Source organism: Coccomyxa subellipsoidea, assembly GCF_000258705.1.
Source record: "Coccomyxa subellipsoidea C-169, whole genome shotgun sequence".
Taxonomy (NCBI): Eukaryota; Viridiplantae; Chlorophyta; class Trebouxiophyceae; family Coccomyxaceae; genus Coccomyxa; species Coccomyxa subellipsoidea.
The window spans coordinates 2,223,398-2,243,794 of NW_005178039.1; the positions used below are offsets into that span (position 1 = coordinate 2,223,398).

At 52.5% G+C, this 20,397-nt stretch overlaps 8 protein-coding genes across 8 annotated transcripts; 6 read left to right on the forward strand and 2 right to left on the reverse strand.

The window, feature by feature from the left end:
• Positions 1 to 139: 139 nt before the first annotated feature.
• Positions 140 to 2,028, reverse strand: COCSUDRAFT_27996 (epsilon-cop; the record flags this gene model as incomplete). The annotated part of the gene is made up of 7 exons (XM_005649915.1): positions 140 to 429; positions 704 to 939; positions 1,119 to 1,187; positions 1,285 to 1,351; positions 1,439 to 1,590; positions 1,675 to 1,764; positions 1,864 to 2,028. 7 exons carry the CDS (start codon positions 2,026 to 2,028, stop codon positions 330 to 332), a joined length of 879 nt encoding a protein of 292 aa, XP_005649972.1. The 3' UTR covers positions 140 to 329.
• Positions 2,029 to 2,926: 898 nt separating this feature from the next.
• COCSUDRAFT_83632 (hypothetical protein) lies at positions 2,927 to 5,131 on the forward strand (the record flags this gene model as incomplete). The annotated part of the gene is made up of 7 exons (XM_005650112.1): positions 2,927 to 3,062; positions 3,178 to 3,430; positions 3,566 to 3,653; positions 3,764 to 4,025; positions 4,189 to 4,340; positions 4,496 to 4,702; positions 4,961 to 5,131. 7 exons carry the CDS (start codon positions 2,927 to 2,929, stop codon positions 5,129 to 5,131), a joined length of 1,269 nt encoding a protein of 422 aa, XP_005650169.1.
• Positions 5,132 to 6,065: 934 nt separating this feature from the next.
• On the forward strand, positions 6,066 to 9,109 carry COCSUDRAFT_83633 (hypothetical protein; the record flags this gene model as incomplete). Its single annotated transcript, XM_005650113.1, has 9 exons — positions 6,066 to 6,173; positions 6,916 to 6,969; positions 7,077 to 7,284; positions 7,474 to 7,664; positions 7,866 to 7,934; positions 8,055 to 8,108; positions 8,233 to 8,379; positions 8,601 to 8,669; positions 8,903 to 9,109. The coding sequence occupies 9 exons, from the start codon at positions 6,066 to 6,068 to the stop codon at positions 9,107 to 9,109; spliced, it is 1,107 nt and encodes a 368-aa protein (XP_005650170.1).
• COCSUDRAFT_32642 (hypothetical protein) lies at positions 9,044 to 10,301 on the forward strand. Its single transcript, XM_005649916.1, has one exon. It carries the CDS (start codon positions 9,407 to 9,409, stop codon positions 9,674 to 9,676), a length of 270 nt encoding a protein of 89 aa, XP_005649973.1. The 5' UTR covers positions 9,044 to 9,406; the 3' UTR covers positions 9,677 to 10,301.
• Positions 10,302 to 10,512: 211 nt separating this feature from the next.
• On the reverse strand, positions 10,513 to 12,576 carry COCSUDRAFT_27999 (CCR4-associated factor). The gene is made up of 6 exons (XM_005649917.1): positions 12,331 to 12,576; positions 11,944 to 12,152; positions 11,754 to 11,864; positions 11,491 to 11,644; positions 11,266 to 11,373; positions 10,513 to 11,065 (listed from the first exon to the last, which is right to left on the reverse strand). Exons 1-6 carry the CDS (start codon positions 12,331 to 12,333, stop codon positions 10,796 to 10,798), a joined length of 855 nt encoding a protein of 284 aa, XP_005649974.1. The 5' UTR covers positions 12,334 to 12,576; the 3' UTR covers positions 10,513 to 10,795.
• Positions 12,577 to 12,903: 327 nt separating this feature from the next.
• On the forward strand, positions 12,904 to 14,744 carry COCSUDRAFT_13384 (casein kinase II alpha subunit; the record flags this gene model as incomplete). The annotated part of the gene is made up of 9 exons (XM_005649918.1): positions 12,904 to 12,989; positions 13,079 to 13,208; positions 13,287 to 13,481; positions 13,580 to 13,636; positions 13,726 to 13,802; positions 13,930 to 14,039; positions 14,158 to 14,228; positions 14,314 to 14,502; positions 14,670 to 14,744. The coding sequence occupies 9 exons, from the start codon at positions 12,904 to 12,906 to the stop codon at positions 14,742 to 14,744; spliced, it is 990 nt and encodes a 329-aa protein (XP_005649975.1).
• A 1,045-nt stretch (positions 14,745 to 15,789) lies between these two features.
• Positions 15,790 to 18,213, forward strand: COCSUDRAFT_13805 (L domain-like protein; the record flags this gene model as incomplete). Its single annotated transcript, XM_005649919.1, has 5 exons — positions 15,790 to 16,320; positions 16,476 to 16,649; positions 16,763 to 16,872; positions 17,465 to 17,688; positions 17,981 to 18,213. The coding sequence occupies 5 exons, from the start codon at positions 15,790 to 15,792 to the stop codon at positions 18,211 to 18,213; spliced, it is 1,272 nt and encodes a 423-aa protein (XP_005649976.1).
• Positions 18,214 to 19,498: 1,285 nt separating this feature from the next.
• On the forward strand, positions 19,499 to 20,351 carry COCSUDRAFT_13870 (putative thiol-disulfide oxidoreductase DCC; the record flags this gene model as incomplete). The annotated part of the gene is made up of 5 exons (XM_005649920.1): positions 19,499 to 19,526; positions 19,632 to 19,762; positions 19,879 to 19,935; positions 20,057 to 20,142; positions 20,261 to 20,351. Coding segments are annotated over 5 exons (393 nt in total), but the record flags the coding sequence as incomplete, so codon positions are not given.
• Between the last annotated feature and the right edge of the window lie 46 nt (positions 20,352 to 20,397).

Below are 20,397 nucleotides of genomic sequence, written 5' to 3' on the forward strand. Positions count from 1 at the left end.
GGCAGCTAACTTGACTTTGAAGCCGAAAAAATTATTCATTGGATCTTGCCAGCCTCTCAAGGCTGAAAGTTTCATCCATGCAATATTTCGGGCCAGAAGCAAGCATCATGTTTGTTGCCATCTGAACCTCGATGAATAAGGCAGGATTGTGTTTACAGTCTGAAATGCGTGATTTGTAAAATTAGCAACACAGATATTGTTCAGCCTAGAAGCAATGATGCGCCTGGAATCATTATTTCATAAACTTAATTTGTGCATGATCTCATAACAGTGTTCCCATGCGCGCTTGTATAAGAGACCCATCCGTGTTTCTCAATTCATCAAGACTTTCAGGCAGCGACAAAAGTTGCCGCAGCTCTGTCAAAGGCTTCATTGGCGGCATCGAGGCGCTTCACAGAGAGGTGTCCTGGAGCCACCGTCTTCAGCTGACTGCACACACAACACAACACACCTGCGTCAACTCCAGCATAGCATCCTTGATCCCAACATGCATTGCTGCCTCTTTCATCAGCACGGAAATAGCCAAGCCTACAAAGACACACGCGCAGAATATCCAAGTGCGCTAATTGTTAGGAACTTTGGTAGCCTTCAATTGCAGCTTGTCTGCAGACGCCACCTTGCCTCTTGGAAATGAAAGCGTGTAATAATAGTAATAAAATTTGTGCGGTGTGTACAAGGGCCTTCTGGGATGGTGGGAACGCACTTGGTGAAGCGGGAGGTGTTCTTGCTGAGGTGCAGGCCAGCAGTGACCAGGTTGGACAGCGTGTCGGCGTTCTTGGCATCTTTCTCGTAGGCATCCTGCAGCAGCTGCTCCGCCTCCTCCCAGTTGCCCTGCTGCATCGCGCACGCGGCTGCGCCGTTGTATAGCTGCGCCGTCCAGCCGTGCCTCTCGCCCAGCTCCTGGTATATCACCGCAGCCTCCGCCACCTTGGCTCCCCCCTGCACAGTCATGCACAACGCGCTGACCACGCCACTTCCTAAGTACCTTTCCCCATTTTTGTGAAGAACTCAACTATTCGCACAATGGGAGGACTTGCTTGGGTGATGAGGCTCTGGCCACGATGTAGAAAAATGTATCGCATGGTGCTGTCACAGAGCTGTTTGGAGAGGGAGCGCACCAGGAATGCGCCCACCCAGGCTGTTGCCAGCTGTGTCAAAGTGGCATCATCGTCCAGGGCAGACATTGCCTGCATCATGAAATGTTTTTAGATGCCCAGATCTTAGGAGCATGGGTCACAGAAAGCAGCAGCGAAGAGACTGCATCTACGCTCAAAGAAAGCTTACCTTCAGCTGCTTTTCGGCCTGATCAAGACGGTCGATCTTCAGGTACAGTTGCACAGACAGGGCCATCCTGTGGAGCAGCATCATGGTCATAACTTTGGCAAATTAATATCGAGAGGCTCAAGTCAGGGAAGATGACAGCAGCACGGGGGCGTACATCTCCAGACTCAAACCCGAGTGGCACGCCTTCAGGGCCTCCACATCATTGCCCTCGTTTGCATAAATGATGCCCGCCACGGTGAGTGTTGTGGCATTGCCAACACAGGAAGGATCAGCCACCCAGTCTGCCAAGGTGGCCACAACATCTTCCTGCCAAACACAGCATTCGAGTGGGCATCGCTCCAAGGTGGCAGGCTGAAATGCTGGTTCCAATGGAAGTGAAGAGGAACAAACCTTTGGTGACTTCTTCCCAATGTATTGAGCGAGAAGCTTTACAGCCTGAAGCGCCTGGGGTGAGCTGTCTGTGACTTCGTTGATGACCAGCTGCAACAACAGCATGCGATCATTTCACGACGCCATGGCTGATACCCATCTTCTATCCCATGTAATATCTAACAAACAAAATGAGCATCACTCACTCACCTCATAGCTACCCAGCTCAATATAAGACCTGTAAACAAAGGAATCGCGCTCGATTTTCTCCGCTTCTGACAAACCCTCCAAGTCTGAAGCCTCTGCTATTGCTGCCTGATACGCTCCCAAGTAAAAATGATTCCTTAGGGAGAATAACAGGTCTGGCTCTGACATGTTTGCACAGTTGAGGGGTGATCAATCAACAGCCCAAACGATTCAGTATACTTTCCCTTGCCGCAGCAGACTGGAGGCAAGGCAATATTCCGAGGAGATACTGTGCTGTTGAATGCCTGCATGCAGGTGTTCCTCGTCTACTTGAAACCAAACAACCAAGCTGGGGTGAAGGGACTTACTAACTCGGTGAGTCAGCTGACTCAGTACACGCTTCACCTGTGCGAGTGCATCGGTGCTGTTCCAGCATCATCGTTAAAATTTCTATGGTTCAATTTGATGCTGTAAATGAACTGAATCTCGCTCTTGTCAAGTAATTATTTGCACTAGTTTTACCTTTCCGATTGAGCATCCCAAGTGCGACGTAGGCGTTGCTGCCTGATCACTGTTACAATAAAGGAAGGAAAAAAGAAATTCCTCTCATGCCACCAACCGTTCTCGGATCTCTGTTTGCTTTGCCCGAGATTCTTTTCCGCGATGCCACATGCCCTGCTGTGGGAACTGGAGCAAACGCTCACCCTTCCAAGCATAGCGTTGAAACTAATGTTTCTGTTGTAATCAGCAGCTCCAAAGATGCTAGCAGTGATAGCGCTGTTGGGTCCACCTGTTTGACTTGCGGCATTGGAGGTAAGTCCCCCTGCGGGGAAAAGCGCTCTAAGCACCTCCTTGACACGCCAACAGTCATCATGTTCCGAATTTAGGCGTATCAGCAAACTGGTGGTGTGAAGGCGTGAATAAAGCACGATCTTAAGAGCTTTTGCATTCTGCAGGTCCTCTGATAGCAGCCTTCAGCTCTGTGGAGGAGCAGCGCACACATTTCAGATCGGATTGGCACAGATACAATGTGCGCCGAAAACTGCAAGGCAGGCCTGTTGCGACAGAGGAGGACTTTGAGCGGTCGATGCAACATGATGATGGAGTGTCCAGCATATCTGGCTCGGACTCCGACAGTGATGAAGATGCAGACACTTCCAGGCTAGGCAGTCAAGCTGCTGCATCCACATCCCAGCGCTCAGCAGAAGTCATCTTTGCGTCAGGTAGCACCCATTACCTTTGCCCGATGCATGCAGACTGATTTCTTACCAGCTCTCACACCAGTGCCTGAGCAGCCAAGTCTGGACATCTTTCAGGCGATGAAATGGTCTCTTGCAGGTGACCAGGTCTTCAAGGTTTGGAGAGCGCTGTTGCACCCTGATCAGCGCCATGGGGAACCAGACAGAGCGCTGCTGGCAGATAGGCTGCTGGAAGTGAGGCGGGGGAGTGGGCATTGGGTGGTGCTGCTGTCACGCGGAGGCCATTTCGCTGCCACCATCTTCAATGTCAGTGCACCTCGCCGTTCGGGCAACCACGAGGCGCCCCCTTACGAGGTTGTCGTGCACAAAACGTTCCATCGCTATGTTGTGAGGTGCGCGAATGGGTGCTTGTCTCATCTCCTCCGCTCCGCACTGAGTTCTTGTCCCACTCAGCAGCTTATCTTGAGAAACAAACCAACATGCTGTCCTGCTTGGCGTCTCAATCTGATGTCTCACACATGCCACAGGGCAAAAGCAGGTGGGCGGCAGTCGGCAAAGGATGCCACCGGCAAGAGCATTAAATCAGCCGGGTCAGCTCTTCGACGGCACAATGAGGTGAGCCATGTGTGCAAGCCTTTATATTCTCTGTGACCTGCACTGCATTCCGTTAAGGAACAGTCTGCACCTTGCATCCTGTCTCACTGTCATTGGGGCATTTTGCACAGGTAGCGCTTGAGCGAGACATTCAAGACACCCTGCAGTCATGGAAGGACAAGCTAAAGGCAGCAGCGCTGATCTTTGTGCACGCGCCATCCAGCAATGCTGCTGCATTGTTCGGCGGGGAGCATCCGGCAATGGACAGGGGAGATGCGCGGGTCCGCTCTGTGCCCTTCACCACTCGGCGGCCCACCTTCACAGAGACCAAGCGTGTCTTGACGACGCTGCTCTCTGTCCAGGCCGCAGAACTCCCACCAACTCCGTCGGCAGGTATTGCATTAGGTCGGAAAAGTTGTATTGCTTCCAATGCCTGATTTTTTGTCCAGAGCATGTCCTCTATGCCCATGAGAGAGTGGTTGTTGAGCACTAGTATCAGCCCATTCAAATTGTTTCTGGGTGCATGGGGCTGTTGAAAGTCATAAGGATGTTGCAGGTGCTTCCGCGACTCCCTCAAAAGCCAAGGCTCCTAAGGAAATCGCTCGAAAGGAGAAGAGCGCAGGGCCAGCCGTTGTGGAGCCTCCTGTCGCCCCGGCCATCCCAGACTCGGGCCTGCATGTGGCCGCCAAGGCAGGCGATGCTGCCAAGGTGCAGACCTTCCATCGCAGGGCTCTTCACCTTGTGGAATGCTGTTGCACACCAGCCTGTGACCTGGCATCACATCCTGCCATGTTGGCTGCTGCTGTTTGGAAGGTCTGTAGCTTGAAAGACAGAAATAAACTGTGCGTAAATTGGTGGGACAGGTGACCCAGCTGCTGGAGGGCGGCGAAGACCCCACAGCCCTGGACGCCAGAGGGAGGCCGCCCTACGCTGTGGCAGCTGACAAGGACGTCCGCGATGCGTTCCGGCGCTACATGGCCGGCAGCGATGCTCAGGACTGGGACTGGGCTGCAGCCGGCGTCCCGAGTGCGCTCACGCCCGAGATGGAGGCCCAGCAGGCCGCGCGCCAGGTCTGCCTTGGCTCTATATAAATTGAGTCCACCAGCAAGTTCTTCTGGGCCCAGCAAGCTTACCTCGCCCTAGCCAGGCCTGTCTTTGGCACCCCTGCCATGTGACATCCATGAGCCTTCATCTATAGTTGGTCAGGCTGGTACTGCAGTGTCCATTGCTTGAAGCTTCCACCAGATTGCTACAGATGGAAGCATCGTTACATTCCTGCACTGGCGCCGTGCAATTCTTCAACCTTGAGCAACAGTATTCGAGCGCAGGCCGAGAAGAAGGCCAAGCTGAGGGAGAGAGAGAAGGAGCGCAAGAAGCGCGCATCCGAGCGCAAGAGCCGGGCGGCCGAGGAGTCCCGGGCGGCTGCCGAGGCCGAGGTCAGCTCCGCTACAGCCGAGGCAGCCGCCCTTGCTGCAAGGTGCCGCCTCCCTGACTTGTAAATTCCATCTCATGCCACCCGCCACTGTCTGATGCATGGGACTGCTTGAGGAACAGTCGGTGAAATATTCAAGATGTGTGGATTGGATGTGAAGTGCTCCCGGGGTTTGTTGATGTGCAGGCAGGAGACCGGCGCTTCCTCCAAGGTGAGGCTCAGCAAGGCCGAGGCAGCTGCTGCGCAGAAGCGGGAGCAGATGGCAGCCGCGGCCGAGGCGCGCATGGCTCGCCTGCAGCTGCTCTCGCAGCAACAGCAGCTCTGGTGGCGCACCTGCTGCTCATCCATGCCTGAATCAGTGCAAATTCTTTGGATTGGATTCTCCATCACTGCCATATTGTCAGCTTGAGGACAAGACGCTAGAGGATTGCGCTTGCTATTCAGGTGACCGTGCGGGGCAGGCAGGGAAGATCGCCAAGGAGGTCTCGATGGGGAAGCTCCATACGTGATGTTGCTCCGTGGGTCTTGGGCCTCGCAGCGGTGTACATTGCTGCATCACAGAGGAAGCACGCACGATGAATCACAGAGCATTTCGTGGTCTTGCGTACTACTTCACAGTACTGTGGCAGCCTGGCCAGGCCAGTCCAGGGGAGCTTCCCTGGCTAGTCACCAAATGGTTGTAGGTCCACCTCGCGGCGCCAGATGTAGCATGAAGCATAGGAAAGGATGAACAGGAAAGAGACTTGCTAGTGCTCATAAGGAAGAGTATGCCAGTCTCTGACGATTGTGGCTGGAAGCGCTGTGCATGCATGAGGAGTGCTGAACAGGAGTGGCCATCATGATGGGCCTGCCAGCTGGCATACTAAACGATCAATTGGGAGCTCTTGTCCACATGCCACAGTACAGCATGGATGCATGCATGTCCACCAATCATGATGGCTAGCCGCAGCCGCATGCGCAGCAATTGCGCGTCTGGATAAATTTTGAGTGGAAGCCTGTGCATGGCTGCAACAGTCGCGGCGATGCTGAATAGGCAATCGACCAACAATGTGGCATGGTATGCATGCCACACAGCCGCGCGGCGCTATGGACGGGCCGGGAGGCGCCTGGTGTGCTAGTAGGCTTTCCCATTGTATTCCTTCCAGAAAGCGACGTTCCATATGGCATGCATGCCCGAACAAAACCAGAAGGGACCCCTGGACCAAAGGGCCAGGAGGCCCTCTTCAGGTCCAGAGCGTGAGGGTGACCCACCGCGTGAAATCCACCGGATCCGGCATAAACTTAGCGTCCGGTTAGAAGGAACGCCGCAGTACTGGCTTTAGCTGTTTCCTCCTCCACGATTTATACTTTCCTTCTTGCACACAATTGGTAGTGTTCGACTTGCAAAACAATGAAGTGCGACCTTGGAGTATGCCCCAACATGCTTCTGTCACGCACTGTCACCACTGAGGAGCTCCTCTACAACATCTTGCTATAAGAGAGCTGTTGGGTCAACCCCATCATGCGCTCCTCTTTTGAACACCACAGAGCAGACTTGCACATCGATGCTGGGAAGCTACCTGTATTCAATCCAAGTGACTTCCCACGTTCTGACAGCGAATCGAGTTCCTTTACCGCTCACCCGCACAGCGCTGCCAAGAAGGTGGGCACCATTGTGCCACTCCCTGCATAGGCATTCAATGGTACAAAAGGCTTCGATGGCAGAGATATGCTTCTTGTGATTCCCCGATTATTGAGGACAGCGGATGGATGGACCGACAGTGTGACCCGGTCACGTCTGCCCTCTGAAACCCTTTTTCAACAGCCATAAGGCCCACAGCGGAATCTAAAGATGTCGTTTTTGGTGCGCAGCGAGGCTTCGCTTCGATCGAGGACGATGCGGAAACCCCAACAAAGAGGGCGAAGGTGGGCGAATGTTTGAATACTGAGGTCTGATTGACCCATGGTTTGACGCCGCGCCCAACGTCTACAGGCTGCCGAGAATGACCTGAGGTCCTAATTGTGCTGCGCAGGATGCTGCTGAGACTGTGTGCAGCGATGCCACCGAGGCATCTGAATGGATCCAATCCGCTGTGACTGGCGATGACTCAAGTTCCGCGGAAGGCGCACTATATGATGCTGAAGGCACCAGCCTTTCTTGCTGCACCAATGCGGATCTATCGTGCGAGGAGGTCTTCACGCCGCTTTACTCACAGATCAGTCTGGCGCTGACGGAATTTGGTGTGCCGAAAGCGGCGCTCACTGCCATTTCTGATGATCCCGACCAGGAGGCTCTGAGAGATATTCAAGTGCTTTTCAGGTGAGGGGCGGTCATTCCATTATTTTTGCAACTCCTAATCTGCAACTCCTAAGTTCGAACATAACGTTGATGGTGCCATTGCCCTCCTGCCAGGGAACTCTCTGCTGTAGAGGCTCAGGTCAGGCCAGACCCCCTGTGCCTGGAGAATCACTGCGCCGCCCAAAACGAGAACTACATCGACAATCTGATGCGGGCCATAGCTATCAGCTGGCTGGTGGAGGTTGCCTGCGAGTACGGGTTCCACCAGGAGACACTGCACACAGCAGTCTCGCTGCTAGACCGTTTCCTGTCTGCCTCTAAGGTGCTGTCCAATACCACCTATTGGAATTATTCGAGGCTTCCCTCACAACCTGTGGCCGGTTATTGTAAAAAATGTGAATGGCTGGGGTGGGTGTAAGGGCATATCCCTGCATCGTCTCAAACCCTACATCAGCAGAGCAAAATACCGATTGCCCCTCAATCATCTTGCATTACATCTGACCATCGTGTCATGGCTTTGCAGGCACTATCGCGGAGTAATCTGCAGCTTGTCAGCGTCGCCTGCATGCTCATAGCTTCAAAGAACGAGGAGGTGAGCTTCTGGAGTCGCACCCGCATTGCTGCAGGAGGAATGAGCCGATGCTGGCAATCAATCATGCTCCTATCTGCTCATGCCCCTTCTTGCAGCTCATACTCTGATGTGCCTTTGCAGGAGCGCTACCCATCTGTGCAGGACTTCACCAGCATTTCGGACAATTGCTTCAGGGTGGGGCCTTAGTTGCCACCCATTGCATGTCTCTATGCCCCTCTGGCTGCCTCACGCCCCTTTTGTTGTAAACTCCAATCTTTCACGACTGGCTGTGAGTGAAATTGGGGTGACTTGACCGCAGGTGGAGGATCTGCTGCGGATGGAGGGCGTTGTGCTGCAGACGATGGATTTCCGCATCAATGCCCCTACCGCGTACACCTTCCTCTGCCTCCTGAAGCAGCACGTCGGCCTGACGCCGCGCGTGGCCGCACTTGCAGTCTACCTGCTGGTGAGCCAAGCATTTCCATGTACTGCTTGGCTGGATCATGAGGAGCCTGTAGGCATGATGACGATCTTGCAAAAGCCCACATATTGGTAACAACCACCTCTTAGGCTCAAAAGATTGCACCGCTGCCCTTCATTGTATTGCAGCTCACAAAGCACCTTTGATGCCTGACTGTATGAGGCGCTGCAGTGCTGAGCTCACTGGCTTTCTGTTGCGCTGCACAGGAGCTGGGCTTGCTGAAAGACGGGCTGCTGGGGTGTCCGGGTGCTCTGAAGGCTGCATCAGCGGTTCTGGTCGCCTCTGCCTGTGAGGATCACCGTCTGGATGCCCTCAGTGCTGCTCTGCAGGCAAGCACTCCACAGCCCTTCTTCCCTCTCAATTTCAATTGCATAACTGAGTTCTTAGATTGGCGCCCGCATGTTGCCCGCCTCAGAACTGCCAAAATCGGTGTTGCCACTGCCTGCCAGCATGTGTGGAGCTCATAGTTTTAATGTCATAGTATGATATTGTGCCACGAACCCTGCAGAGCATTCTGGGAGTCGAGTACGAGGATCTGTGCGAGTGCTGCATGGACATGGTTGCGCTGCATCAGGAGGCGTTCCATGCCTGTGACACACCCAACGTCATCGCCCCGTCAATGGCCATCAAGGACAAGTTTGCCGACCGTGCCTGGCACACTGTGTCGCGTGTCGCGCCTCTTGAGAGGATCTGCCTGCCTCGACCCCAGTCCTGAGGAGTGGTTTGGGAAAGCAGCCATGGGTAGTTGAGCTCAGACAGCGAGAGATCAGAGGACTATAGCGACAGTGGACTGCCGAGCTCGACAGTGTGTGATCAGAGGAGGAATGCAATAATGCTGGTGTTTTTTTGCTGCATGCAAGCATGCCCAACTGTGGGATTTTAAGCGGATGTGCTCAGGCCTGTGCCTGCGCATGCTTCCGCGCTGAATGCCCAATCGCCGCTTGCAGGTGTTGGCTTCGTCTGTGCCCACAATGTTGGCGCCATACCTTTCCCCAATACCCTAACAGTTAGGATGTGTGAAGACTGTGGACCACTTATTTATTTGATGTATGTCCTGGAGTCGAATGAAGGCGAGCACTTCGATTTTGCGAGCACTGCGTGGGTAGAACAGCATCTGTTCTGGTCGCTTACAAATGAGGGTGAATGCTCAGAAAGGCAATGTATTGCCCTGACGTTTCGTGCCATTATTAAGGAATGTATGGATTATGTTTGGCAGTCATCACTAGGAGTGATGCTGCTCTGTATTTTGGCGGATTGCGTACAAACGCAGTCACGTGCGTAAGGATGGCAAGCTGTGCAGAGCAAAGTACCAGACCAAATGTCCGAGAAGGAAAAATAATGCCGCGCAATCAACTGATGATTTGCTGCTGGTTGCTTTGTTTTGCCTTTGATTCATGGACTGTCACACTCAGCGTTGGCGCAGGTCTGTGACCATGAAGCTCATGCAGATGCTTTAATAAGAACCGGAACCAGTGCCCAATATTCCTGGGGCTGTGATTTTCTTGAAGCGTGCCGTCCTTTCCACGTCGATGTGGTGTGGTTTTTAATTCTATTCTAGTCTCAAGTAAGGAGTCATGTTGTCCTTGTCACACAGTGGTGTGTACATAAGATGAATTCTAAAAGGTAGCTGTCTTTGTATTTGCAGTGCTCTCTTTGTGGGTCAGGTTCCACTGTGAGTGCCACGCCAAATCTTCTTAGGACATTTCTTTCGTGCAGATGCTGATGGAGTAGCCATGGCAGAGCTTTATCTATTTTATTTAAGCATATGACTTACACGGTAGTGGACATCATTTACTTTACAATCAAATGAGTCTGCTGAGGCCTATGAAGGCCAGCAGGAGTCACTCTTGTTTGATTTTCCTGAAGTATCTTTGGAGGAATGAAGCGAGTGTAAAGAATTCTCACCAACTGATGTGAGGATTTGTGCAACCTGTGGTGGGCATTTGATGCCTCGATGAGTCAACCCAATCAATGGCCATTTTTAAATGTTGAGTCAGCTGGTGCAACTGATGTTGACATCAACATAACTGCAATGCCTTGATAGTGTGGAATGTGGCTGGCTTCATTCAGGGAGGATGTGGGATGCAATTGGATGAGCCAGGTCTGCTGGGTTCTTTTGCCTCATATTACATGTGTAGCATGGCACCATCCCTCCGGAGAACAAAGTTCCTTCCTGTGAGGGTCGGCAGGCTGATAATCAAAAAATCCGTGCCAAGCCACGATATCGATGGGCACATCACATCCATCGTCAACCGGGCCTTCAAAGCATGAAACCAACAGAACGACATGCCGGCCGCTGCATCAACTGGCAGCTGTCAAAGGTCACCGGAGAACGCACTCCTGAACATTCCTGCTAAGGCTGCTGCTACGGTCAGCTGTTGTGTGGAGGGACTGTCTGCGGTCAGTCATGGTTGAGGATGATCTCGTTGTTGCCGTCACTGCCCAGCCCATACAGCACCCCTCTGTGCTTCAGCACGCCATCGATGCCGTTGAACAGCGTGTCGATGAGCTTATGGAAGGTCTTGGAGGTGAGCAGACTGTCAGAGCCGGCCTGGTGCTGAGGCCCTATCCTCTCCACGTCCAGCGTCTCTGCCAGCTTGTTGAGGCCGCCATGCAGGTTCCCGCAGAACTTCATCAGGTACTTGATGTCGTACACGTTGGGAAAGTAGATCTGCGCACAGGTCCACATCTTGCTGTCAAGCTTGGCAACGCACTTCAAGCAGATCAACCAAATAATTGCACCCGTCACCCAGCATCACAGCATGGTCCACAGTCCACGCTGTCAGATGGAGTTGCTCAGAGAGATGATTTGACTTGCCAACTCAAATTGCAAAAGAAGAATTGAGGTGATGGGAGGGGGGTAAAACCAACCTGCAAGAGCTCAAAGAATTCCGCCTCCACTGCCGGAAGCGGCTGGCAGGTGAGCACCTTTAGGAGGTAGCCAAAGTCATACCCGCTGTGGAATGTCACCCATTGGATCTGTCGCCAGCCACACTCCGCCCTCACAATATACTCCTTGCTGACTTACATAGCTGATACCAGGTGCTGCAATTCAGTATGCTTCATGACAAGAGCAGGTCAGGACTGAGATCGCACCTCCTCGTTCAGCACAATGCCGGATGACATGAGGACCTCTCCAAACCGGTGCACCTCAATACCCCTGGCCTCATTCCGCGCGAAGTCTATGCCAGAGTCCTTCAGGAGCTCAATGCTGTCCTGGGCAAACATGTCCTCTGACTGCTTGAACTCCCTGCGCAGGTCAAGCAGGATTTGCATTTGATATTCAAACCATATGCAGGGACGCGAGCATGGCTATCCTTGCCTTGCCAAACAAGAAGACAGGCATGTCAGGTGCAGACCTGAAGTTGAACTGCCAGACACAGAGCTCCCCCTTCCATCGAGGCAATTCTCCTTTGGCATCAGAGAAGGTGAGCCCTAATTGGATGAGCTTCAGCATGTCCACATTGCACCTGCAAGACCGGACACATTCAGTTCAGCAGACTGCAGCACAACAACCTAGCTGTGAGGAGGACGAGGAGCTCTTCATACCTCAGGGTCTGGTAATGATACTCTCCACTGTTTTTGAAAGGTCCCACTGGCCTCGCGACCACTCCAGGGAACTCAGTGTCCATGGCTAGGAAAGGGTAGTCGTCCACAACATTGCGAATAATCTCCAGCTCCTCGTCCAAATTCTCCTGCCATACTTCCCTCACCCGTAGGTCTTCGCCAGATTTTGTCTTCCAAACCCCTTCAACAACCTGTGAATGCAGCGTTGAACCTTCAAGTAGAGATGATGGCAGGGAGTATGCCGACAGTTTTCTGGATTTTTGGTGTTCGCAGCACATCCACTGAAAGATCCAGTGAGATTGTCATCTTTTCTTCATAAGAAGGCATTCTTGATTGGTCACTTCCCTCCTTTCAAGCTGGGACACGCACCATGTCAGATTACCCGCCTTTTCCTGATCAAACGTCTTTGACTTGACTGGTCTATGGTGCCGGGGTGTTGTTAGCAGCATGGATGCACTCAACATGATCATGCATTGACTCTACATGATACCTAGGCAGAAAAATCGCGGATGTGTTTCACGATGGATTCTTAACTCAAGGAAAGTTGAGCAGTTCCGGCCTGTGCTAGAACGCCCCAAAAACGCTTAAACTAAAACTAGTAACTCAGCTGCGCACATTAATTCGTACTGAAGAAGGCAATCATTGAAGAAGTTTTCCAGCTGGGTCGAGCCAAATTTGGCAACGCTGCAAAAGGTTGCAAATTTTTTTTTCCGAGGGTGGCGCCGATCTCAACCGGTTGCTTGCGATCTGATATGGATTAAAGGCCTGGCTTGCTTTGGGTCTGTCCACAAGGCTGGAAATGCTGTTCTGTTGTTCGGCCGACGCCTTCAGTGGGTTCACACCAGGCCCAAGGTCTGATGTATGCAGGCTAAAAGCGTAGTTCGGCAGGGGCTTATGTCCACTATAAAATACGGCAAGGCAATTAGAAATCAGGGCGGAATGATGAGCCGTGCCCGTGTGTACGCTGATGTGAACGTCACCAGGCCAAAGGAGTACTGGGACTATGAAGCCCTTTCTATTCAATGGGGGTAAATGCCTGTGCCTCTGCGTCATCTGTGCATTTGTTCCGTTGCAAATTGAACGCATCCCGAACTTGAAGTTGAACAAATGCATACAGGAACCAGGACGACTATGAGGTGGTGCGGAAAGTGGGCAGAGGAAAGTATAGCGAGGTCTTTGAGGGCATCAACACAATCAACAACCAGAAATGCATCATAAAGATTCTGAAGCCAGTAAAGAAGAAAAAGGTGCGAGAGGGTGACGTCTCTTCTCTTGTTTTGTTTGCTGGAGGGGATTGGGTCTGACTCTTCTGGGTGTGTGCGCAGATCAAGAGAGAGATCAAAATCCTGCAGAACCTCTGCGGAGGACCCAATGTCATCCAGCTGCTTGATGTTGTGCGCGACCCTCAGTCAAAGACACCGAGCCTGATCTTTGAGTGCGTCAACAACACTGACTTCAAGACGCTCTACCCCACGCTGGTCGACTACGACATCAGATACTACATCCATGAGCTTCTGAAGGTGCCAAACTCCTACATGATCCGCGGTTCCTTGTGCTGACACCATGAATTCTAGCTCCATACATGCATGCACCAGGGCTGATGACTACTTGTCTGCAGGCACTGGACTACTGCCACTCACAGGGGATCATGCACCGGGATGTGAAGCCGCACAATGTAAGTTCCTTTGTCAGCTGGCATCTATTCAACGTCCCTCACTGTCGAATTAGCAAGTGTGGTGGCCAACTGTGGTCGTGGGCTTGCAGGTCATGATTGACCATGAGCAGAGGAAACTGCGGCTCATTGACTGGGGCCTTGCAGAGTTCTATCATCCTGGCAAGGAGTAAGCCCTTCAATTCAACACTCTTGCATGCATTGCATGTGCTCTCAGAATCAAGAGGCGGTGTGTTCAAAAAAGGGGCTTGGATGAAGCGGAAATGGCGGCTGACAGATTGATGGTGGTGACGTAGGTACAATGTCAGGGTGGCGTCCCGCTATTTCAAGGGCCCGGAGCTGCTGGTGGACTTGCAGGACTATGACTACTCTCTGGACCTGTGGAGCTTGGGTTGCATGTTTGCCGGTAGGTGGTGGCTGATGGCTATCACTATATATGTACATCGGAAATGCTAACCAGCACTGTGCTGCCGCTCTTTTGTGCGATTTGTCTGGAAGTATGAGGTGGTTTTGTTGGACCTCAGGGATGATCTTCCGCAAGGAGCCTTTCTTCTACGGCCATGACAACTACGACCAGCTGGTGAAGATTGCCAAGGTGGGTCACTCCCTGCTGAGCATTTGATTTGCCACCATGCCATGTTGCCTGTCTCTGTCGTGAGCATCGGTGTGGGTTGTGACAGGTGTTGGGAACGGAGGAGCTGGATGCATATCTGCAGAAGTACGGCATCGAACTGGATGCGCAGCTGGAGGAGTTGGTGGGCAGGCACTCGCGCAAGCCCTGGACAAAGTTTGTCAACAGTGAGAACCAGCACCTCGTCTCGCCCGAGGCCCTGGACTTCCTTGACAAGCTGTTGCGCTACGATCATCAGGTACTTTGTCACCTTACCTTTGCTTGAATGCCAGCACTCAGCTGACACAAGCACAGCTGGATGTAATTTGTGCCCGAATGCTGTGTGGTTGGCCTTGATATTAGCTGACGAGCTAAACTGTGTGATTGGTGTCCCTCAAGACCGACATTTTTCCCATGGCTGTGCAGGAACGGTTGACTGCCAAGGAGGCAATGGCGCACCCATACTTTGCAGCTGTCAGAGCACAGGAGGCGAGTGCTTGAGGATGAGAGGTGCCACCTCTAGTCAGTGGGTGGATTGTGCTGGCACTCTCTCAGGGCTTGTGCTGCCTGGTTTGCGGCACTGTTTAGAGGGCAAAGCATGATGCCTGATGCTTGCTCCTGCCAGTCATGTCGACGCTGCCAGCAGCAGTGCTGTGGTGGTCGTATGATGGCCCAGGGACGACAGGATGACAGGATCTTGAGATGTACCCTAGACCACTGACGCTTCTGAACTGCAAAATTGACTGCTTGCTTTGCTCTGGATGCTTTCTTGAACTTTTGCTGAGTGCTGTACCATCACCTTGTCCAATGCTGAGAATCCCGAGCACCGGCATTCTGCAATGTGTCTTCTGCTAAGTCAGGATCGCCAGAGCAGAATGTATTACATTGAGGTAGGGGAATGGCCCGGGGTCTTAAAGAAGCTTGATGGCATCAAGTTGATGCTATATACATGCATGGCTTGGAGGCACCGGGCATCCAAGTCATACTGTTACAGGACCCAAGTCATGCTATTCTGCATCATGAAATCCACTAAATGGAGTATACAGTACATGCGATCGGTGGTATTAAAAGAAAAACTCTAGGCAAGGACCACATCATCTAGCATGTCAACCTTGGACTGGTCCTCCCGCTCATCAGTCACCGTCCAAGACTTTGGGACGCAGAGCAATGCTCTGTGAGCATTCAAGGAAAGGTATTTCCAAAAGATTGAAGCAAACAAAGAGTTTATTGTCTCATCGCTGCTTCGGAACTCTACATATCTGTGGGCTCCAAAGGACCTATTAGACTATGATGCAAGATGACCTTCTCTAAATTCTTTCAAATCCTGGCATTGCTCCGATCTATCTCTGCTTGCTATATGATAATTCCTGGTCTATTCATCTGAAACACTGGGTTCGTACCGCTCTCTGAGACCAACAGGGCGTTAGACGAATTGCAGTGGGCCAGTCAGGGTAGGAACAACAGCATGGGAGAGGATATCAAATCGATGATGCATGTGTACAAAGAGGATTCTTGTGGGGACCGCAAAGCGTCAGAGATGTTGCAGATGGTGAATGATAATGCATTAGTGCTCAGCGGGCACTCCTTGGCTTCCATACCCGCGTCCCTGTGCACACTGACATTCCTGCAGCGGCTAGACTTGTCCAGGAACAAGCTGAAATCTCTCCCAGACGCCATCAGCTCTCTGCAAGGACTGACAGACTTGAACCTGGGCAACAACCAGCTTGTCAGCCTCCCAGCGTCAGTCGGCAGCATGAAGTCTCTGCGATACCTCAACCTCATGTCCAACAGCCTCAAGGCATTACCAGAAGAGCTTGGCAGTCTGGGGGTCCTGTACCGGCTGGGCATCAAGGGCAACAAGCTCGCTGCTCTGCCGCACACAATCGGCGGGCTGACCTCTCTCGTGGAGCTTTTCATCACAGACAATCTGCTGGAGTGCCTGCCGGCGGAGATCGGCCGCTGCACCAGCCTGGTCAAGGTGCAGGCCTCCTTCAACCGCCTGGCTACGTTGCCCGCCGAGCTTGGAAACCTGCAGAGGCTGGAGCTTCTGCGCGTGGCCGTCAACAACCTGTCAGAGGTGAGCATGGCCTTGCATCCCCGTGCAAAGCACACTGTTATCCCTAAATTCCATGGTGCTCCATGCTTGCAGCACCAAGTGCACCGCAGTGCATGCATTGCCTAATGGCATGGGTGATGCATTGGCCATAAAGAAGAGGTGCGACTGCACGCCAGGTTCCCACTGAGCTGGCGAATTGCAGCGCGCTAGCCTGGATGTCCCTGGCTGGCAACCCCATCTGCCCGCAGACGCCAGTGCGGGGCCAGTTTCCTGCCATGACCATCGACCAGTTGTCCCTTGGAGTCTCTCTCGGGGAGGGCGCCTCTGGCGACGTCTATGCTGCAAAGCTGGTGTGAATCTGCCCTTCATGCAACTGAAACGGAGCGCCTCTGCATGTCCTAACATAGACTGTGGTATTAGTTGCTCAATTCCTGCTTGATGACCCCTTGGTGTGTGGTGGCAGGGTGCTGAGGACGTGGCAGTCAAAGTGTTCAAGGGGGAGGTCAGTCCTGACGGCAGAGCAGCAGATGAGATAGCAGTCACCTGCTATGTGGACCACCCTCACCTCACCAGGTGCTCCTTATGACTTCGCTGAAGATCGTGCAGTGTTTCTTGTAGCATGTGACTTTGCAGGATCAGATGCATCCTCAGCCCTGCCTATTTCTTGTGCCCGCTTGTCCCCTGAAAGCCCACTAGGAGCTAGGAGGCTGGTCACCAGCCATGGTGACTAGGGCTGCAGAGTGGCAGGAGAACTAGAGATGGTCCGTACATGGACTTTGCATCACTTTTAGACGTATCTATAGAATCTCCAGTTTGTGAAGTCGGTGGTGCTTTTAAGTGCCCCGGCCTCAGTTCCTGCTTTTCGAATTAGATTCAGGCAGGCTACAACCCACTGGACATACATGGCAAGCACCCAGCATTGAGCTGACTAATCACATAGGCCCCGGATGGCAGGGGGCGACACAAATACTGAGCACCATGCCCACGGTTGATTGGGTCTTGCTTGGATCTGGCGAGTCCAACAAGGGTAGTTTTTGTGGCCGCCGTGCAGCTTGTCTCTGGCAGGAAAAGCCTGAGGTAAGGATTGAGAAAACGATCATCACATGGCTGGTGGGCTGTGCAGGGTGCTGGCAGAGCTGCAGGAGCCGCATGCGCTGGTGCTGAGGCGGGTGCAGGGCCAGCCCCTGGCTGGCAAGCCTAACCTGCAGTCGCTGCTGCGCTGCCGCTGGCCGCCCGGCAGCGCCTTCAGCCCCGGCTTTGTCGCGCGCGTGGCGCTGTGCGTGGCGAGCGCGCTGCAGTACCTGCACGCGCACTGCATCTGTCACGGCGACGTCTACGCGCACAATATCCTCGTTGCCGCCGACGGCCACGCCACGCTCCTCGACTATGGTGCCTCCCCCTGGGCTCACCCCAACCTGACAGAAGACGGTTACCCAGAACGGCAGGCAGTTTGACAATCATAACCACTTGCGCTACCAAGAAGATACAAAATATTTCTCAAGGAAGTTCCTCCTGGACGGTTGCCCTGTGACATGTCACATCAACCCAGTTGCAACCACTTGCCTTGCACGATCCAGTCCAGCCTGCGGGAAGGCCAGGAAGATGTGCATGCTCTTCTTGGAGGCGAGCAATTCAAAATCAATCGTTACCAATGATGCGAGGCTCGCTGTATGTGCGGCAGGTGCGTCCTTCTTCTACAAGCCAGGGACGCTGCCGTACGAGGCCCAGGAAGTGCGCGCGTTCGGGCTGTTCCTGAACGACATGTTAGCGCGCCTGGAGGCCCCAGACAAGCCCAGCGCTGTGCGCAGCAGCCTTGAGGAGATCACTGCGGACGCTCTGCAGCGCGACCCCAGCTGCCGACCGTCATTCCAGGCCATTGCTGCACGTTGCAGCTCTCTCAAAAAGGTGAACTGAATCCCCTGGCTGTCATCAGGATGGCTTGTTTGAGTACTCCTAATCTCTTCGAGGGACTCATGACATCTCTCGCCCTCAGGGTACTGCGTCTCTCACATGCACTGATCTCAAATGGGTGGAATATGGGCAGGGCATGGGAGCAACTGCGGATTCGGCCTCATCGCTTCAGGAGCTGCATGGCAGATAGGCAGCCTCTGCAAAATATAATGCAATGCTTCTTTACGGCACCAAGTGATGCCTTTTTGTAATCTTTGCTGTGCATGCATGCATTGCAGTGAGTCCTGTTTATTATGCTGGATCTGGATCGTGCACTGCCATAAATACTGATCTGATCAAAAGCATAAAGAGCTGTGAGGACCTTCAGGTTCCGGAAGTTCCGGCCCATCAGTGAATCTGGATTTGCTCAGCTGGACATGACTATGGAAGAATCTGGCTATAATCAAGGCAGTGACATGTAAGTTAGAGTGACATGTAAATTAGATGATGTTCCAAAGTACAATCGGTCTTACCAATATCGCTCTTGCAGTGCAGCGCGGATCTGCTCACGCTGTAGCAAATTTCATGATATTCGCCATTGTTGACAGCGGTGACTGCTGTGACTGTGACAGAGCTGAACGAACTCCACCTGAGGCCTGCGCAGCTTTCATCTAATGGGTAAGCAACAGCATGAAGGTCACTTCTAAGATATTTCACAAATGCACGCATGCACCCGTTGAAAGTCCCCAAGGACTTGAACTTTGGAAGACTCTGTGGCTGACTTCGAATTTGATTTTGAACTGCATGGGAGTGGTGACGAGAGGGCCACGTCGATCGTTCCTTTCAGAATGCGCATGAAGGAAAGAGAACCAAAATTTCCAGATTCGCAACCCCAAAGACTTAAGGAAAGCATATATTAAGTCAGCGCACTGGACAATTGCAGAGTGGTTCCTATTAGCCAGATAGCAGATTCCGGTCTTTTGCAACCTTGGAGCACCTCATATTGCTGTTATGAAGACAATCAGTGCCCAATCATTACGACTTCTGCAAACATCTAGAGCACAAAATGCTATTCACGCGTCCAGACAGCTTGCAGCTGCGCATCCCATTCCAAGGTCTAGGCACAGATCAGTGGCGACATGCTCGTCCCTAAAGGCTGATTCGCCTGTACTCCAAGGATCAGAAAGTGAGACTTTAAATCCCTACTTACAGTTAAATAACATCCAGACACGCTCGGTATTGAGATGAAACACTGAGGTTGCAAGTGACTGCAGGTACTTCAGGGAGCAGTGGCAGGGACCAGGGTGATTGGGAAATCAAGATGCTGTATGATGGAGGTGCTGCATGCGGTCATTCTACCATTATCATGCAATCAAGATTCTGAAGGTCAAGATTGAGCAGCGTGGCCTTGCAACCTTGGTCCTGATGCTGTTGTGCTGCAGGCTGCCCCCTATGCATGCGGGAAGTGAACATGTTGAAGCGCAGAGATGAAGGGAAAGGGAAAATATATTTCGTTGACGTTGATGCACCAGACTACAGACCAGAGGACAATGCAGGCATCAGCTACGAGCAGGTATATTGCCTGAGGATACCCTCATCCAGATGGAGTGTTAGCGCAGCAGCTGATAATAGTAAGTTCACTAACATGAGTGGCCATCAGCCAACAACTGGTTATAATCTTGTATACAGGCAATGGAAAGCATACATGGCATCTTACCCGATCAAAGAGTGGTCACAAACGTTGAGGTAAGCACGCAGCGAGCCAGACACAAGCCTTGCCACCACTGCGGTGCACATACCGCTTGATTTCCCCTCTATCAAGGGCACTGCGTGTGCTGCCAGAGCCTAAGTGTGCTCTTGTTGGCAGGTGTTCAGACGATTGTATGATGCAGTGGGACTGGGATGGGTGTACGCCATCACAAAAGTCCAGCCCATTGGTCGGATGGCAGATTGGTATGTCCACATGTGCTGAGCTGGTGCTGCTGTGCCTTGGTATTTGGACAGTGTGTCTAATGCATGTCTTATGCGGGATGAACATTTGCTTATTCCTGCATGCATGGATGCTGCGCAGGGTATATGGAATTTGGGCGAAGTATCGGCTGCCAATCACTGGACGTCCAGACTTGGAGGTGGTGTTGCAGCAGAAGAAAACATGCAAATAATAATAGTATCTCTTGCAACACAAAAATTTTACAAATTTCATGATGC